This window comes from Talpa europaea (assembly GCF_964194135.1).
Source record: "Talpa europaea genome assembly, chromosome: 4".
Classification (NCBI taxonomy): Eukaryota; Metazoa; Chordata; class Mammalia; order Eulipotyphla; family Talpidae; genus Talpa; species Talpa europaea.
This window is the reverse complement of record NC_140070.1, coordinates 45,768,111-45,784,786: the sequence shown is the minus strand read 5'-3', so window position 1 is coordinate 45,784,786 and position 16,676 is coordinate 45,768,111. Positions and strand designations below refer to the sequence as shown.

The window sequence follows — 16,676 nt, the reverse complement described above, 5'->3', positions numbered from 1 at the left end:
CAGCATGACCCTCTCTATCCTCTCAGCCTCTCTGTCTCTTAATGTACTGCAGGCCCATCTTCTGAACTGGGGGGCTATTCCCCCAGGAGTGAGTTCTCCTAAGGTTTCTCAGAGTCATCTGATATTTCTTTCATAATACTTGTAAGTTGGTTTAATAAAGTAAATATGTTTTCTAGGCTTTGGTCATTGAGTCCACTGGTACAACTAGTCAGCTGCTTGTGCCCCCGTACCATCACCTGCCCCTACCCCACAGATTTGACCCCGTAGCTCAGGTTAGACTTTTAGAGAAGTGGACTCTGGTGCTGAGAGAGGGACATTGCATAGGGTCATGGTGTGCAGAGAGCTGTGCTTTGTCCAGTGTGCTGCTTGATGCTCTCAGGTCTTTCTTTTCAGGGTAGCAAGTTCTGCTGATGCTTGTTCAACCAGACTCAGGTAGGCTGCCCCAGGGTTGCCAGACTTGGGCAGCTGATCCCACACCTAAAATAACCCCACACCACCTTTGCTGTTGGGCCAGAAGTGGAACTGAGTAAGGAAAAAGGACTTGGGAATGGATCCAGGTAGAAGGTTCTTCTTGGACACTTACACACTTACAGACTCTTGTCTCTGGTTCCCCATTCTCCCCCACCCCCAGGACCATAGAACGGGAACGGGTGGGGAAAGAAATACCTGGAGGACATGGGGAGAAGATGCTAAGGTATTGAGCATCTTTTTATCAGTGGGGTAACTCTCAGGAGGTAAATGAAGCCCTCACAGAGCTCACAGCAGCAGAAAGACAAGCAGGAGATTGTCGTTCCTCTGATGGAGTGGGGGTGCTCAGTGTTTCACCCAGAAGAGGTTCACCTGGAGGAGTATAGTTGGTAACCCGGATGTGAGGAAGATGGCTCTTGTGGCTGTAGCATGGAGCACTCGGTCAGAAAGACGGGAGACTCAGATGAGCCAGATTGCATGCTATGTGGGCACCAGGTGAGGCATCTGGGTCCATAGCCCAGGGCCTAAGGTGCTGCATCCATCCTGGGAGCCAATAGTGGAATGAGCGCACGGCAGTCCATCACTTGACCGTGCTGGGCCCTCAACTCAGAGGCAGACATGCTGTTTTTGGATGACCAGATCAGCAAGGAGCCAGATTCTGGGGGATTGAGGTGGCAAAGGTGAGGGATGGGGCCTCATGTGGCTGCCCAGGGTGTGCATAGACTGTCCCTGGAGTGTAGTCACCGGGCTCACATCATAATAGAACTGCTTTTATCATCTAAGTACCTTCCTGCTCCTCCTCCCTCTCAGCAATGATGCTTAATGCGTGCGTATGTAGAAGGTAGAAGAATTATGGGCTTCCGGCGTCATTCTTTGGCTATATGGAGTCAGTCAAGCAGGGGTCAGTGGCTGATCTAGTGGGCTTGGAAGCCTTTCTGGAGGAAAGGGTGAGAAGCCAAGCCAGAAAGGACACGGAGGATTTGATGCAGCTTCAGCAGAGATAGGAAGGTTTGCATGCTGAGTGAGAAGCACTTGTGAGGCCAGAGGTGTAATGATCCAGTGCTGTGGCTATGTGAGAAAGTCAAAATGCAGCCCCACAGGACACTGGAAGGGGCAAGAAAGTAGAGTGGGTCTGTAGTGTACAAAAGAGGCATTGGCCTGAGTAGACCCTGAGTTTCTGTCCAGATACTCTGAAAAAATATCAGTGCCAATAACACACACAAAAAATGAAGAGTCAATTGGGAAGTAATGATGGAATTAAAAGAAGAGGTTGGCGACTGGATTCCGGAAGCACTAGGAATTGATACGTTTTCTGGGTCAGGGTGCAGAGAGGAGGTGAGACTAGGAGTGGCCTTTCCTCATAGAAGCCAAGATGTCATGTGTCCCCGTTGGGCATCCCCATCAGGAACTGGATCCCCCTCTTGCAGTCATGGTCAGAGTGAGGTCACACCACGAATGAGGATCCAGCAAGTCCCCTTGTACCTCAGCTCTTTGTTTCTCCTTCAAAACAATGGCGTGTGTAGGGGAGGCCTAGGTTCAAATCCCTTCTGTCTCTTAGCTGAGGGACCAGGGGCCAGTGTTCTAGTTTCCTACTATGGCATATTTTTCACCTTAAAATTATGTGGCTAGGATTCAACCCCTGCATCACCTAGACCAGTCACCTCAAAGTTTAGCTGTAGGAATGTGCTTTATTTCCATTTAAGCCATAGCACATACAGGTTTTAAAACCTAGATGATGAAAATTTTAATTGGCCAAAATACAGTTGATACAATGCACATCAGTATCCACAATATAGAAAAAACAAAACCAAAAGCAACAATAACTCTATAACAGACTAGACTGATAAATGATGAAGTGAAGTGAACATTAATCTTCATGGGAAATGGTGGGCATCCCAGTCACCCCTACATGTGGACTTGTGCTGAGCCTGCAGCTCTGCCAGATGATGCTGGACCCCACGCTTCTCTGGAACACTAGACTGCGATTCTCTGCTAGCTCAGGCAACCTGAGGATTTTGCTATATTAACACAGTGAAGGTCCAGCTTGCAAACATTAGATTCTGTGGTCAAAATGTGAGGTGGCAACCTTATATTGTGCAGTCTCCCTGAATCCAATCACCTGACCACTGACTGACCACTGACACCTCCACCCCCCCCAACTTAAAGCCCCCCCCCACCACCCAGCACTTTGTGAAGCTGCTTTACCCCTAATACTCTCATTTGATGGTTGGTGGTGCAGAGCGCCAACAGCAGCTTAATTGTCAAGGGTTTGTCATGCCCAGCTGCTTTCTGCCACTAATGGATGCTTCCCCAGTCATGGACCAAGGCCTGGCCAAGACTCAAAGAAGACTCACTTGGTCCTACAGTCATCCAAGTGCTCACTGTGGACAGTGCTCTGGGATGGTCTGAGGGCAAATTTGCCCATGCTCTAACATCTTTTCTCTCTCTCCCTCCTTTCCTCTGCCCTTCTCCCCGTCTCTGATTGCATTAGCAATATGGTTACCTACTAATAAGAAAGCTGGCTGAAGGTGGCTTGAACATCGAAGGGTTCTGATTTGCCAGATTCAGGGAGTCGCCTTCGGCCTCATGGAGGCCCGGCTATGCTGTGAAGCATCAGGCCTTGGGCTGTTCCCCTCTTACTGTGTGTCTCTATTTCTCCATGCGGCCTGGTGGTTGTTCTTAACATCACTTGTCAGAAAAAGAAAGCCAGAGACTCCCTAGCGTCCCCTCCCTCTCCAGCAGGTGGCTGCTTATGTCTTATTGAGCAGAGTTGGGTCCCATGATCACTGTTAGCCTCTCAAGAGGCTGAGAAAACAGAATTTCACTTTTACGGACTCTAGTCAAGTGGGTAGGAGCAAGTTGAGATGGTTATTGGGTGAGTCCACTGATGATACCGCTGATGGACCCATGATGCAATTCTCTGCTCACATTTTAGAATCCTAAATTGCTTCTTGGCCTACATTTTAGATAGCCCCTAGATCTTTTACCCCTAGGTACTATAGATAGGGCGGGGACTTGTCCACTTGGACCATTTGTGACCCTTTAGTAAACCACTCAGGGAGTTTCAGGCCACACATTTGTGGGCATCTGTTTGGCTTTTGAAGAGATTCACTGATTTTGATGAAATTTAACCCCTTATTTAAAGTTGGATGGTGCATCTTGTCTGGTTTATGTTTTTCCAGCTGGGAAATAAAAGCATAATCAATACATACTTAAATTAGGTGGTAACTAGCGCAAGCCACTCTCCATTGTGGCCTCAGGCCTGTGTAGATATGGAGGCTGAGGTGTCTGAAAGAATCCAGGTATCTGTGCTATGGCCTCCCAGGCCACCCCCCACGCCCAGCACTTTGTGAAGCTGCTGGCAAGGATGAATCTTGTCCAGCGTGTTTTCCAGAGGCTGCTGTTGCTTGCCCCTAAAGCACATGCTTGCCAGTCTGAATCCTTAAGTTTTGCCAGCCTCATTTGCATGCTAATTTGCATGACTTTACCCCTAATACTCTAATTCGATGGTTGGTGGTGCAGAGCGCCAACAGCAGCTTCATTGTCAAGGGTTTGTCATGCCCAGCTGCTTTCTGCCACTAATGGATGCTTCCACAGTCATGGACCAAGGCCTGGCCAAGACTGAAAGAAGACACACTTGGTCCTTTTCGTAATTTGTCTTCCTAAGAAGAGAGTCTCCAGTCAATTTATGCAAATTACCATGCAGATTTCTACTGCAGACTTTTATTACTGTGTCTTGTCAAAATGTGGATGCAAAATTATATTTTATAATAAATGCACATAGCAAAGAAGATTTCAACAAGTGCCTCAGGAAACATTTCTTTCCTTGGGGATCAGCTGAGCCAATGGCAGCTTTTGTGCAGAGGGAGGCATGTAACGCACCGTCACTCTGCACTGTGTGTCTGAGCCCCGCTTGACACTGTTTAATACCACCCTCCAAAGAAGATAAGCGTGGATGCAGTTATGAAATCTGTGCTGGTTAAGCTTCCCCACATTTTGTATAAAATGAAGTACCTGCCATTTTTCATAAGCAGCACAGTTTGCAAGCATGATGATATTAAAGCAATAACTAAGGATTACCAGGTTGGTAACAGCAGTGTAAAGCCCAGGGCATCGGGAGAGGTGTGGGGTAGGGTATCAGTAGTACGGGGGGTGCAGCAGCTCAGCCAAGGAAAGGAGAGAATCATGAGGATCATAGAGTGTCAGGAGAGTCCCCAAATTCAAGCTTACTGCTCATGTTATTTTGATATCCTCTTTATGTACCGGTGGAATAGTTAATAGTAAGAATAATTTACTCCACACCTTTTAAGAGGAAATGGAGTATAGAATTGCTTTGACTAAGACTCCATGGCAAAGTAGAAGGGGGATGTGGTCTCATTTAGAACCCACCTCTTTGAGGGTCAGCCTTTCCTGAAGCTCTGGGAACTCTGGTTTATTGGGATGTTAATAGGGTTTCCAAGAACAGCGGTTCCCAGGGCAAAGAAGCTTGGAAACGTTAACCTACTTAAAATTGCTCTTGTTTCTTCAGTGCCGGACTCCTCAGGGCCTCGTCTGCGTCCACATGTTTTATGGCTCTCCATTACAGGCTGGACTATGCAGGCTGCCCCTGAAACAGTTGATGATGGTTTACTTTTACCCTGTAGGACTTATAGTCCCATGGGCTATATTTCACACAGACTAAGGCACATTCTTGGGTCTCCAGTGGGGTGTGTTTTTCTAACTTCTCTTGGAAATCCCTTGGTCATTTTACTTCTACACAGCACCTTCATTTAGACTCACTCATTTGATCCAACAGTCCTTGAAGAAACTGTGATTATCCCCATTTTAGAGATGAAAAACTGAGGGCCAGAGAGTCTGTCATTTTTTTAGGACTCTCCCAGTCCAGTGTTCTCCCAGGCACATCACTCAACTCACCAAAGCACTTGGCACAGGTCACAGGAAACAGACTAGGGTCTCTGGGCCATGACCCTACCCAGGTCCATTTGGGTGGGGCTCCATCAGGCATGTGCTAGCTACATGCCTGATCCCCCGGGTTGGCCATGGGCTGTCCTAGGAGGCATGGACAGGGACCTAGGTTGGCTGGCTGGCAGAAATCAACCCCCACCTCATCCCCAAAACACCTATGAAGTCTCCTGATCGCTTCATCTTTGCTACCTCCTGGCACTGCCAGGGCTGTGGCCTTTACCACAGCCTTTTGGCCTTTACCTTCAAAGCAGAAGTGACTCCCAACCACCCCATACTCATACTCTCCCAGTTCTACCTATATACACATACTTTCACATGCAAATAATAGGTCCATGCACATGTGTGTATGTTCACTCAGCCACATGTCTACTCACACACAAAAACACATGCGTATTCCCATCAATGTCCACTCACACCCCTGTGTGACTTGTGCTGACCTGTGCGAGGCAACATCTTTAGGTCAAAGCAGGTAACAGAATAACCAAGATTTCTGGGGTCTTTTGTAGGGGGTGTGGCCTACCTGCATAGCTGGATATTCTTTATGTTTGGTGTCCCCATACTGTACTTTGGGATAATTTCTAGGAATTGATTTTCAAATACATTGTTTCATCTCTGTCTGCTGTTAAACCCATCAGTAATTTTAAAATTTCAGATAGTATGTTTTTCCATTCTAAATTTGTATTTAGCTCTTCTGTATCATTTCTTTGCTGAGATTTTAAAATCTGTGTCTTCATTATGATCATATTTATCCTTACATAATTGAGCATAATTTTATTAATTATTTTTAAAAATTGCTTGCTACTTTCAACATCTGGCTCACTTCAGGGTTGTTCTCCATTTATTCTCTTTTATTTAACTATGGTTTTCATTTCATATGCTTAATAATTCTGAGGTATATCTTACATATTGAGAAAAAGACTGTGCATTGTGTTTGTTCCTTTGCTACAGTTTTAGCTGGACCCAAATTCTCAGTTCTCTTTGGTGTGGCAGGCAGCAACTTAAACTTGATTCACATTCATTTGTGTCTGTTTTGTTTTCTGTCTTTGATGGGGTGGGCTGCTTGTGGTGTGCTTGGTTAGTCAATGATTTGGGTAGCATTAATATGCAGAATTTGGGATGCCCTCTCTGTGACTTTTTCACTTCCAGGATTTTTCATACTTTCTGTCTTCTGTGGTAGCTTTGCATCTGCCCTCTCATCTGTTGTCCTGGAAGACTGAAGGTTTCTTAGCGACCCCTCGACTCTAGCTGGGGTTGCCCTCAGGTGAGAGAGCAGTCGTAAAAACAGCCATGTTCTCTGCTTCTACGTTTCTCCAATTTCATCTCCTTTTGGTTACTTTGCAGAGCCTTCAGACAGTTGTTTGTTTTATTCTGTTCAGAGTTCTTAATAGTGTTCTGCAAGAGGCTTGGTCTTCTAGCAGCTCTGACATTACCAAGGAAGTCAACGGAGGTGCACTCCCCTGTACCCTCCATCTGGGATTTTCTCCCATCCTCCATGACTCCCCAGCTTCACTTGCTGGAAAGTTAGTATTCACTCACCCATTTTTGTAGTGGCCCCACCTTGCCTGAAGAAATCAACAGAAAGCACAGTTCCCCCTTTTTGGACCTGCGTTTGTCCTTGCCATCTGTCAGGACCACGGCTCTGTGAGTGTATACCTTACTCCACCACGAGGTTGAAGTTCAAGGCTAAGTTCTGAACTCTGAATAGGTATTAGCCATGAGGAAGGACATACCAGGGGAGGGAACAGTCCTTATAGGCAGGAACCAGGGCTTGTCTGCACATGAGAATGAAGAATTGAATGAGTATCCAATACATCACTGTTTGCCAGAATGGAGCTGCCCCCGAAAGACCATCACCCCCTTCTCCCCTGCAGGTCTAGACTGTCTGGGAGGGATGTGCGGTCTGCATCTGGTGTAGTGTGGTATCAACTGCTTGTGCCTGTGTCTGAAAAAATAAATGATGCAAGGAGCTAGAAATTTTCAGTAGCCAAGACCCAGCCAAGGAGATCTTAAAAGTTTTTGTTTCTGTTCTATATCTGAGAGCTGACTTTTGTTGTAGTTAAAATGCAAATGAACTTCCTCCTAAGTAGACTCTGCTGAGCTATTATGTCTAATGACCATAAGATTCTGACAATAGGGAGCCAGACAGAATGTGATCCCCACACAAACTCAGTGACAGCTTCAGAAATGAAGGGATTTTAGGCTGCAGAGGGAATGTGGATGAATAGTCAAGAGCACTGACTTTGCAGTCAGGGAAATCTGACATTCAATCCAGCCTGTGCCACCACCACCAGTGTGGTCTGGGTCCTGAATCATGAGACCTGATTCCTTCATTGCGAATAGCACCTCCTGCAGGAATGGCTGTCTCCATGTGTCTCTCACTCCTCTTGCTGGACACCACAAATGCCTGAGGCTGATTACATCAGGAGCTTAGAGCTGGGCAGTTGTTTGTAAACTTTACCATACAAATGAGTCATTTGAAGGCTGGCCTGACATTCTCACTCCCAAACTGACAGGCGCAGAGTTTGATTCTGTCTGTCTAGGTGGGGCTCAAGCATCTGCATGTTTAACAAGCTCCTGCTGCGACTCTGAAGCAAGTGGTCCCATACTGCATGCTGAGAATCACCAAATCACGGGCTGATAGGGGAGACTGACCAGGATGAGAACTCCAGTTTCAAGACGCTATTAAATAAGAGGTCCTGAGACCAACCCATGACTCAGTTGCAGAGTTGCAGAGTTGCTGAATCTTGAGTTTTGAATGGACTTTAGCCTTGTGGAGGAGCATTTCAGGAGAGGGGACAGCATCAGAAAAGGCACAGAAACAACACATGGCTTGTGTGTGAAGTCCTGCCAGCAGTATTATTACTAAAGTGTAAGATGCAAGCCAGCAAGGGGGCAGTGAGACTGTAGAAACAGCTTTGCAGGGAATAGAAGTGTTTAGACTGTCTCCTCTGCCAGGGGGAGTGCTGTGGTCAGGGCTGTGTTCTAGAAAGATTACCGTGGTGCTGTATGAAGGAATAAGGGGAGAGCCCAAGGGCAGAGAGACCAGTCAGGAAGCCTTTGGGGGGTTGTGTAGGTAAGAGGTTGGAGGTTTGAACTGGGGGAGCAGTTGTGGGGATGGCAAGAAGAGAACAAATGAAAAGACTCAGAAGGCAAAGTAATCATCTCAGTGATTCATTTGATGAGTGGGAGATGAGAGAGCAAGTGAAGAGGAGGGACTGAGGAGGGCTTACAGTAGGCTCCACACCTAGGAGGGAAGGAGGTGCCATGCATCAAGATGGGAGGGAGCAAGCTTGGAGGGAGATGGTGAGCCCCTTGTGGGGCACACTGTGTTTAGTGACATGTCTAGAGAATGAGTAGGTCAGATGTCTAGTGAGCAGTTGGCTACCTGGACCTGGAGTTCGGGGCAGAGGTCAGGTCTGGGATGTAGATGGGAAAGCCCCAGCACATCCTGTTTGAAGCTGAGAGTAAGTGAGGTCTCCTGACACTAAATAGTAAGGAACACCAACATTTTAGGGGTACAGAAAGGAGGAGGATCCTATAAGAGACCAATAAGGAACAGCAGAGAGGCAAGGAAGTCAGAAACAAGTAGTGTCAAAGCAAAGGAAGCGTGTCCAGGGAGAGGATTAGCCAGCAGGGTCAAGTACATCAAGTAGAGTGTGGCCTATAGTGGGTCCTTACAATTTGGAGATGAAATGGCTGTGGTAAGCATAGCAAGAGCAGCTTCCGGGCCTCCCTGGTGGCACAAGGAGTTAAGCAACGCACTATGAGGCAATCTGCAGCCTCTGCAGCACAAGTTCGATCCCTGGCCGACCAGGGAGCAACCCACATGGCGCAGCAGACCTCTCCTGACTCTCCCGCTGCTCCCCTCAGCAGTGTATTTCAGTCAGTCTGCCTGTTCTGTTCCCCACTCTGTCTGGTGAATCCTCTCACCCCCCACATCTCTGGCCTGTATCCCAACTCTTGTATATGCATAAATAAATAAATCTTTTTTTTTTTTTTTAAAGAGCAGCTTCCCCGAGCAAGTCATGGGAGGAGAGAAGTGGAGGAGTGGGTTTGGGGTCTTTTTCCAAGAACCATACCATATGAAGAGGAGAGAGATTTGACTAGAGAGCTGCGTAGTGACAGGGAGTAATTATTTTTGTAAGGGTGTGAAAATTTAGAGAATGAGTCGTGGAAGAATGGAAAGAGTAGAGAATGAAAGGTTGAAGATAAAACAGAGAAAGGAGATAACTGAGAGCATTACTGGGTGGGGAGGCCTGGGTCCAGAAGGTTTGCTTTCACCCGGCGCAATATTCAGACCCCTGGGGAGTGGGGGAATAGTCTGTGCACATACAGACGACTTTGAAAATACCTTTTGAATCCTGGCTCTGCTGCTTCCGGCTGTTGATCCTGGGCAAATAGCATCGCTTCAGCTCAGTTTTCTTAGCAGTGACATCAGAATACTAAAGACCAGAACTCAGAGGTTGGGATTAAATGATGCATGTGAAGTGCTGGGCACAGTAGCTGGCAAATGGTTAGTGGTTGGATGTTTAGTCATCATTACTGTGGTTGTCGCTGTGATTATCTTAGAGGGAAAAGCAAGAAATTGAAGTAGTTACACCTAATGTTGTAAAGTCATACTTGAGGTACCTTCTGAGACTGAAGTACATGAGATTGGAGCCAGGGAGAATGTTAGGAACTGTTGATAGGGATGAAAGTCATATGTTTTTATATTTACCCAGAGTCACCATTTCTGGTAAATCTATTTGTTTCTGGCACTCTTGTATCCCTTCTTTAAAGACTGACATTTGCTTCTGTAAAATTTCCCTTCAGCCTAAAAAGCATTTCTTATAATAAAGGCCCACTGGTAACAAATTATGACAGTTTTCCTTTATCTGAAAATGTTTTGTTTTGCCTTCAGTGTTGAAGGGAATTTTAACTGACTTTAGAATTAGACTGACATGATGGTGGTGCTGGTTTCTTTTGGAACTTTAAAGATGTTCCATTGTCTTCTGTGCAGAATTATTTCTGATGAGAAATCAACCCTCCTTCTTGTCATTATTTCCTTGTATGACTTTCTATTTTCTAGCTGCTGTTAAGGTTTTCTCTTTATTTTTAGCTATTGGTAGTTTGATTATGACTTGCCTTGAATGGTTTTCTTTGAATGAATCCTGTTTTAGGATTCTTGGAAATGTGGGTTGATGTTTCTAATCAAACTGGGAAAAGTTTTGGTTGTTAGCTTTTGAAATTTTTTTTTTGCTGATTCTGTTTCTGCTCTCTTTATGAGAGCCTACTTTATTTTGCCCTGGAATTTCTTAAGGCCTGGTTTTTTCATTCCTTTTTTTTCTTCTACTTCAGTATAAACAGTTTCTTTTGTCTTGTATTAAGGTTTACTACCCTTTTCTCTGCAGTGTTCCAGATGCTGTTACTCAAACCTAATGCATTTTTATTTCTGGTATTATATTTTTTAATGTTAAGATTTTTGGGGCTTTATTTTGGAGTTTCTATATTTCACTTACCATTCACCCATCATGTTTATCATCTCCTTCTTTATTTTTAACATATATAAGAGCTTTTTTAAACTCTTGCTAATCCAATATCTGGATTATCTGAGAGTCTGTTTCTATTGAGTTTTTCTTTTCATTAAGGCTTGACTTTTTCACACCTAATCCTTTTTTTATTGTGTAGGGGACATACTGAACAAGTTGTAGAGATTCTTAGATTCTGTTACCTTGCTCTGAAGAGTGTTGAGTTTTAGTTTAATAGGCAATTAAATTAAATTTTATTTAATTTAGGCAATTAAATTAATTTTTTTTTTTGGAGAGGATGGTTACTTACTAGATTTAAATTTTATTCAGATGGATATCTTTTGCTTTTTTTCTTAGTCCTCTGGTGTAACCCTCAGTCCTGAGGTGATGTTCTCTTTCCCAAAGCTGACCTTTCTGGGTTCTGGTGGAAAGCCCGAGGAGTTTACCAAGTCCTTCTAATTTAGTGGGACTAGGAAGTTACCTTAGGAGAAAACCAGTTTACTATAGGATCTGAGATCATTCTCTTCCTTTCCTTTAGAGATATTCACCCTTCCATTTTCTGCCTAGTTTTGATCACTCTTCAGTGCTTGCAAGTTGTTATTTCTTGTATTTGTCCAGAGTTTATAATAGTTATCTGTGGAGGGTTGGCTTGGTATAAACTACTCAGCCATTATTGGAATCAAAAGTTAGAAGTCTAGTTTTGAGCAAAGCTGGTGGCTCAGCCATAGCAGTGGTGATGCCTGTGTTTTGGCATCAGTAAGTACATCTGTGGGAAGGTCTGCAGTGACTTGGTGGCCTGGTTGGGTGGGGAGTGTGGCCAGAACAGGTTTGAGAGACTGCACAACTAGGGAATGGATATACCCTTGATTTATAAGAAGCACAGAAGTGGGAATAAAACTGGGAGAGAGCTGGAGAGATAGGAATTGGGTCCTTACAGTCTTAGTTACCTCATTACTAATGATTTGGTGAAGTTGTTGTGAGAGGTAGTAAAGTATGTGGGTGACCAGTAAATGTTGATTATGGTTGTGGAGGCCTCTGAGTTGAACTTTGCCAAGATTTGATCCAGCTGGCACCAGGCTTGTCATGTCATCTGGTGACTTCTCTGTCCTCCCTGGAAGCAGAAGTATCTTGTGTACATGTGAGGAAACAGGGCTCTCATTGTCACATCATCATTAATGGCTATCACCATCACCATCCATGCTACCTACCTTTGAAGGGTACATTTCTCTATGGTTCTTTACTAGATAGGATATTGTTACTAAACCCAAAATAACGGTGATTTAAGCAAAAAAAAAAAAAAATGTTCATTTCTCCTCAACACAACAATCTGGATATAAGCAGTTCAAGACTACTGAGGTGGCTCCCTGAATCAAGGACCCCAGCTTTCTTTGTCTGGTTGATCTGTCATTGCTACTTTGTCACACCCAACTGGATGGGTCTGTAGGATATCACCATCTGTCTTCATTCTAAGCAGCAAGAAAGGGAGCAGCTGTGGGCATACTCCCATGCCTCCACAAAGGACCCATTCCAGAAGATATGTGCATTACCTTCACCTCCCAGTGACCAGAATTTAGCCACCCAGTACAAGAGAACTTGGAAAATAATGTCTTTATTTGGAGCATTTGTGAGACCATCGTTAAATTTGGAGTCCTGTTGTAGAAAGGGAAATACCCATAAAGGGATGGTCAGCAGCCACTGCCACCATCCTGTGCTCTTGCATCTGGCTTTTAGCTCAAGGTCATTTTACAGAAGGAGCCTGGCACTCCCTGGGGAGCCCAGTGAGCTCTGATGAGCTGAGAGATTTCCACCTGATTGTACATTTCTTCTTGTGAGTTTCGGAAGACAAAGACTGTCACTCTAACACAACTGTTAAGTGGATGTAGTATATCTATTAAGGAACAGAAATGAGTCCGTAAGCTACTCATCAAATCCACATATGTTCCCCAGTGGCTACACCATGCAGGAAAGGTGTGTTAATCTGGGAAAGAAAGTGATACCAAAATCTTAGCTCTGCTTCTCCCAGCTCTCACTGATTGACATAGTCACACTGAGCATGTCCTTTGATTTCTGTGGTCTGGCCTTTCATCTCCAAAGCAAGGGATTGGGTATCTAAGGTGTTTGTCCAATACCCACATTTTGGAACTTTATGGTCCCTGACACTCACATCTTTGCACTAAGGCAAGTTTTAGGAGGATGCAGCTCCTTCAGCTCCTACGTGGAACAAGTTGGATGTGTGCGTTGCTTGTGGTCAGCTTGGGGGCTGCAGTCATGGGATGCTCTATTTCCTTGGGTTTTGCTTGTTTGTGGTTTTTGTAGTAAGAAGTCACTGCACAGTTTTCCATACAGTCTAGTTTCCCTTCTTTATTTTTGTTTCAAAATGCTTTTTCCTACTTCTAGAACTGTTATATATTCATTGTCAAAAATAGAGAAAAGTATAGTGAAGGAAGCCTAAAAAAAAAATATCATCCATAATGTCACTACCCAGACATTGGCATAATTAAGGCTTTATTTAGCACAGTCCCTTAACTTCAGTGTCTAAGAAAATATGAAAGATATATTATTTATCTACTTCATTCAATTAAGATCACAGTAAACATGATGTTTTATAACCTTCTTTAGTCCATTCAATGACCATTTTCCTAGATCTTTAAATATTTTTCATGAATGTGATTTTTAATGGCTGCCAAGGGTTCTGATCATATGAATATGCCATATTGTACTTGGGACATTCAGGCTATATCTGAGTCTTTGTTACTATTAACTACACACCTGTAATGTTTCCATTTCATACTGGCAGCATTTAGCGCCTAGCACAGACACTCGGGGTAGATGAGGCCACAAGGCTCACCTAAGCTTCCCTAGATGCCTTTGGTGCCAGGACAAAGGGGCACAGGTGTGACATTGGGTGCTGGGGACAGTTGCCTCCCAACATGTTGGTTTGGATAGAAAAGAGTCAGTTGGGCTTTCCTGTGAAATGCTGCCCTGGATGGTCCGCGATGCCCCGAGAAAAGCCGGCAGTCTCCACCCCTATAGAGTGGCAAGCAGCCCGTTCTGCCTTGCTACCTAAGCAGTGCTGAATCAGGCCCAGAAGTCTCAGTTACAGGGCACAGAGGAGAGGCTTGGGGAGCCTCGAGGGCCGGCTGCAAGGGAGTGAGGCAGGTGGGGCTAAGGAAGCTCTGCCAGAGAAACCACCCAGTACCTGCTTGACCTGCTTCCTTAGGCCCCCACTTTAAGGGGTGTAGGTGAAATGCTTTCTTTCCATGAGCCTTGTTCCTGAGGGGAGGGGTCTCCTCACCCAACTCTCTTATCCCGTTTCCAAAGCACTTTTGTATCAGTCTCTACAAAACTTGTCTTCATCCTTTTTAGTTCAAACTCACTTCTTCTGAGAGGAATGAGAGGGTTTACTGTTGGGATTTGGGTTGCAGGAACAGCCCAACAAAACAGGACCCACTCTAGGCTTGGCAGGGGGTACCCGCCTTTTGCTAGCTCTGTCATTGCCTGGATCACTGAGCTTTTTTCCCTTTGCCTGAGACCTCTTAGTGTTGACCTCCCTGTGCTTTTTTCTAACAGGCAACTATTGGGATTGACTTCTTGTCAAAAACCATGTACTTGGAGGATCGTACGGTGAGTGCCCAACTTTAGACCTGGTGGGACAGGGAGGGTTCCTTTGGGCTTATCACATGGACCCTGAGCACCGCTGAGAACCTGCCTACCATGGAGTTGGTGGTGCCAGCATCTCAGATCCCAGACTGCCCTCTGGCCCCCACCCACTGGGGCTGGAGTGATCTCCTTGCTCCCTGGTGACCGTCTGCCCACCTGCCACCCTGCCCTCCCTGCAACAGGTGCGACTGCAGCTCTGGGACACAGCCGGCCAGGAGCGGTTCCGCAGCCTGATCCCCAGCTACATCCGTGACTCCACTGTGGCTGTGGTGGTGTACGACATCACAAGTGAGTGTGCGCCCCACGTGCCTGCTTCCTTGTTCTCTGAGTGCAGGAAGACATGAGCTCAGGTGGGGAATGAGTTGTGTGTTTTCCACCATCTACCACCCTCCTATAGCAGCTGTGTATGGCACTGGGTTGGCTTTCCTCAGAGCAGAGGCCTACATAGAAGAGAGCAGGTGCTCATGAGGCTGCCCTTTCCCTAGTCCCTCTGAACTCACCCTGACTCCAGAAAGATCCCTATGGAGTAACTTCTGTATATGTGAGAGAATAGCCTGCCCCTGGCCCAGCTGTGCCCCAGCAGCAGCTATTTTGCCAGCTAGTGACCTACCTCCTCACAAGACTCCCTGGGAGAGAAGACCTAGCAGGTCTAAGAGAGCTGTGGATGGGCTGCACTTCCCACACACCGTGGCTTTCCTGGCCAGGGTAATTCTTCTTGACAGCCTGTGGGGCTGGGGCTCAGGCGGAGCCCCAGCTATCCCAGCAGGTATATGGAACACATGTGGTAAGCTCCTGGGCTGCAGGCACCCCTGTGTAGGAGGACACCTAAGTGCTGCCCCAGCCTTCTGCCTCTGCCTGCCCCCCTCCACCTCATCCCCCACCATCCTCTGCCCTAGTCCTGACTGCAGGGTCTCTGACACCTGAGTGCAGGTGGGAGCTGAGCCTTTGAGGGCCTGGGCTCCTGTAGCCTGATGCTGAACAGAAGGGAAACTGAGTCTCCACAGAACAGGCTGGCTTCCCTCCCCAAGCATGCGGGCTGCTGAGTGGTGGGCATGGCCTGACTGCTGCCCTGAGAATTCCACCACCTCTTGGGGCTGAGGAGGCTGAAATGGCCTTCCCATCTCCTGGCTCTCACCTATCCCTGGGGCCACCTGCCCCTCTTATGTGCAAAGCCTGAGGTTTCTCTTAAGAAACATCTTTGGAAAGGCTTGGGTCTACCCCCCATGGGCTGCTATAGTTCCTCCCTTGCACTGTGTGCAAGCTCAGCCAAGTCCGGTGCACCCATCTCTTACTCTCTACTCTGAGCCTCCAAAGTCAGGTCTGCCTGTCTTGCCTAAAATGATACATAGATCTAACATAATCCCCATAAAGATACTGACAGTATTTTTCAAATAAATAAAAAAATTGAAATTTATATACACCATTTTAAAGACTTCAAATTGCAAAATCAGCTCTGGAAAAAAAGGAGAAAAATGGAGATATCATGTTACCTGGTTTTAAACTTTACTGAAAAACAATAATACTGAAAACAATAGGGAATTAGCACAGAAGTAAATATATGGATTAGTTGAACAGAGTCAGAAGCCTAGAAATAAATCCATATATGTATCGTTACCTAATTTATGACAAAGCAGCTATGGCCATGCAATGGGGGAAGGACAGTCTCTTTAATAAATGATACGGGAAAATGGAAAGCCACACATAAAGAGTGAAGTTGGATCACTTGTTAACCCCATTCTCAAAAATAAACTCCAAGTGGAGTAAAGATTTATATATAAGACCTGCAGTAATAAAACAATCAGAAGAAAATGTTGATGATTCTATGACATCAACAATAAATAAGTTTTGGTGACTATAGCAAGAGATATAAAATAGTAATAAATAATTGCAAATAATTGCAAAAATCCACAAGTGGGTCAGCCTCAAGTTTAAAAGCTTTTATATGTTAAAAAAATACAAAATGACTAGAAAGACACTCTATTGAATAGAAGAAAATAAGTCACAAATATATAACTGATAAGAGATTAATATCCAGGACTCAACACAATTCAACAATTATCAAACAAACCCAATTTA

General features: G+C 45.4%; 1 protein-coding gene across 2 annotated transcripts in view; it reads left to right on the top strand.

Moving 5' to 3' along the window:
• The window catches only part of RAB6B (RAB6B, member RAS oncogene family), a gene marked incomplete at both ends in the record, with an annotated part of 54,523 nt that overhangs the window by 31,123 nt on the left and 6,724 nt on the right, over window positions 1–16,676 (top strand). Inside the window, 2 exons of one of the 2 annotated variants that reach the window (XM_084231051.1) lie at window positions 14,511–14,564; window positions 14,783–14,888. In XM_084231051.1, coding sequence (XP_084087177.1) covers window positions 14,511–14,564; window positions 14,783–14,888 — 160 coding nt within the window. The remainder of the gene's footprint in view (window positions 1–14,510; window positions 14,565–14,782; window positions 14,889–16,676) is intronic. The other variant, XM_084231052.1, reaches the window with a different exon arrangement.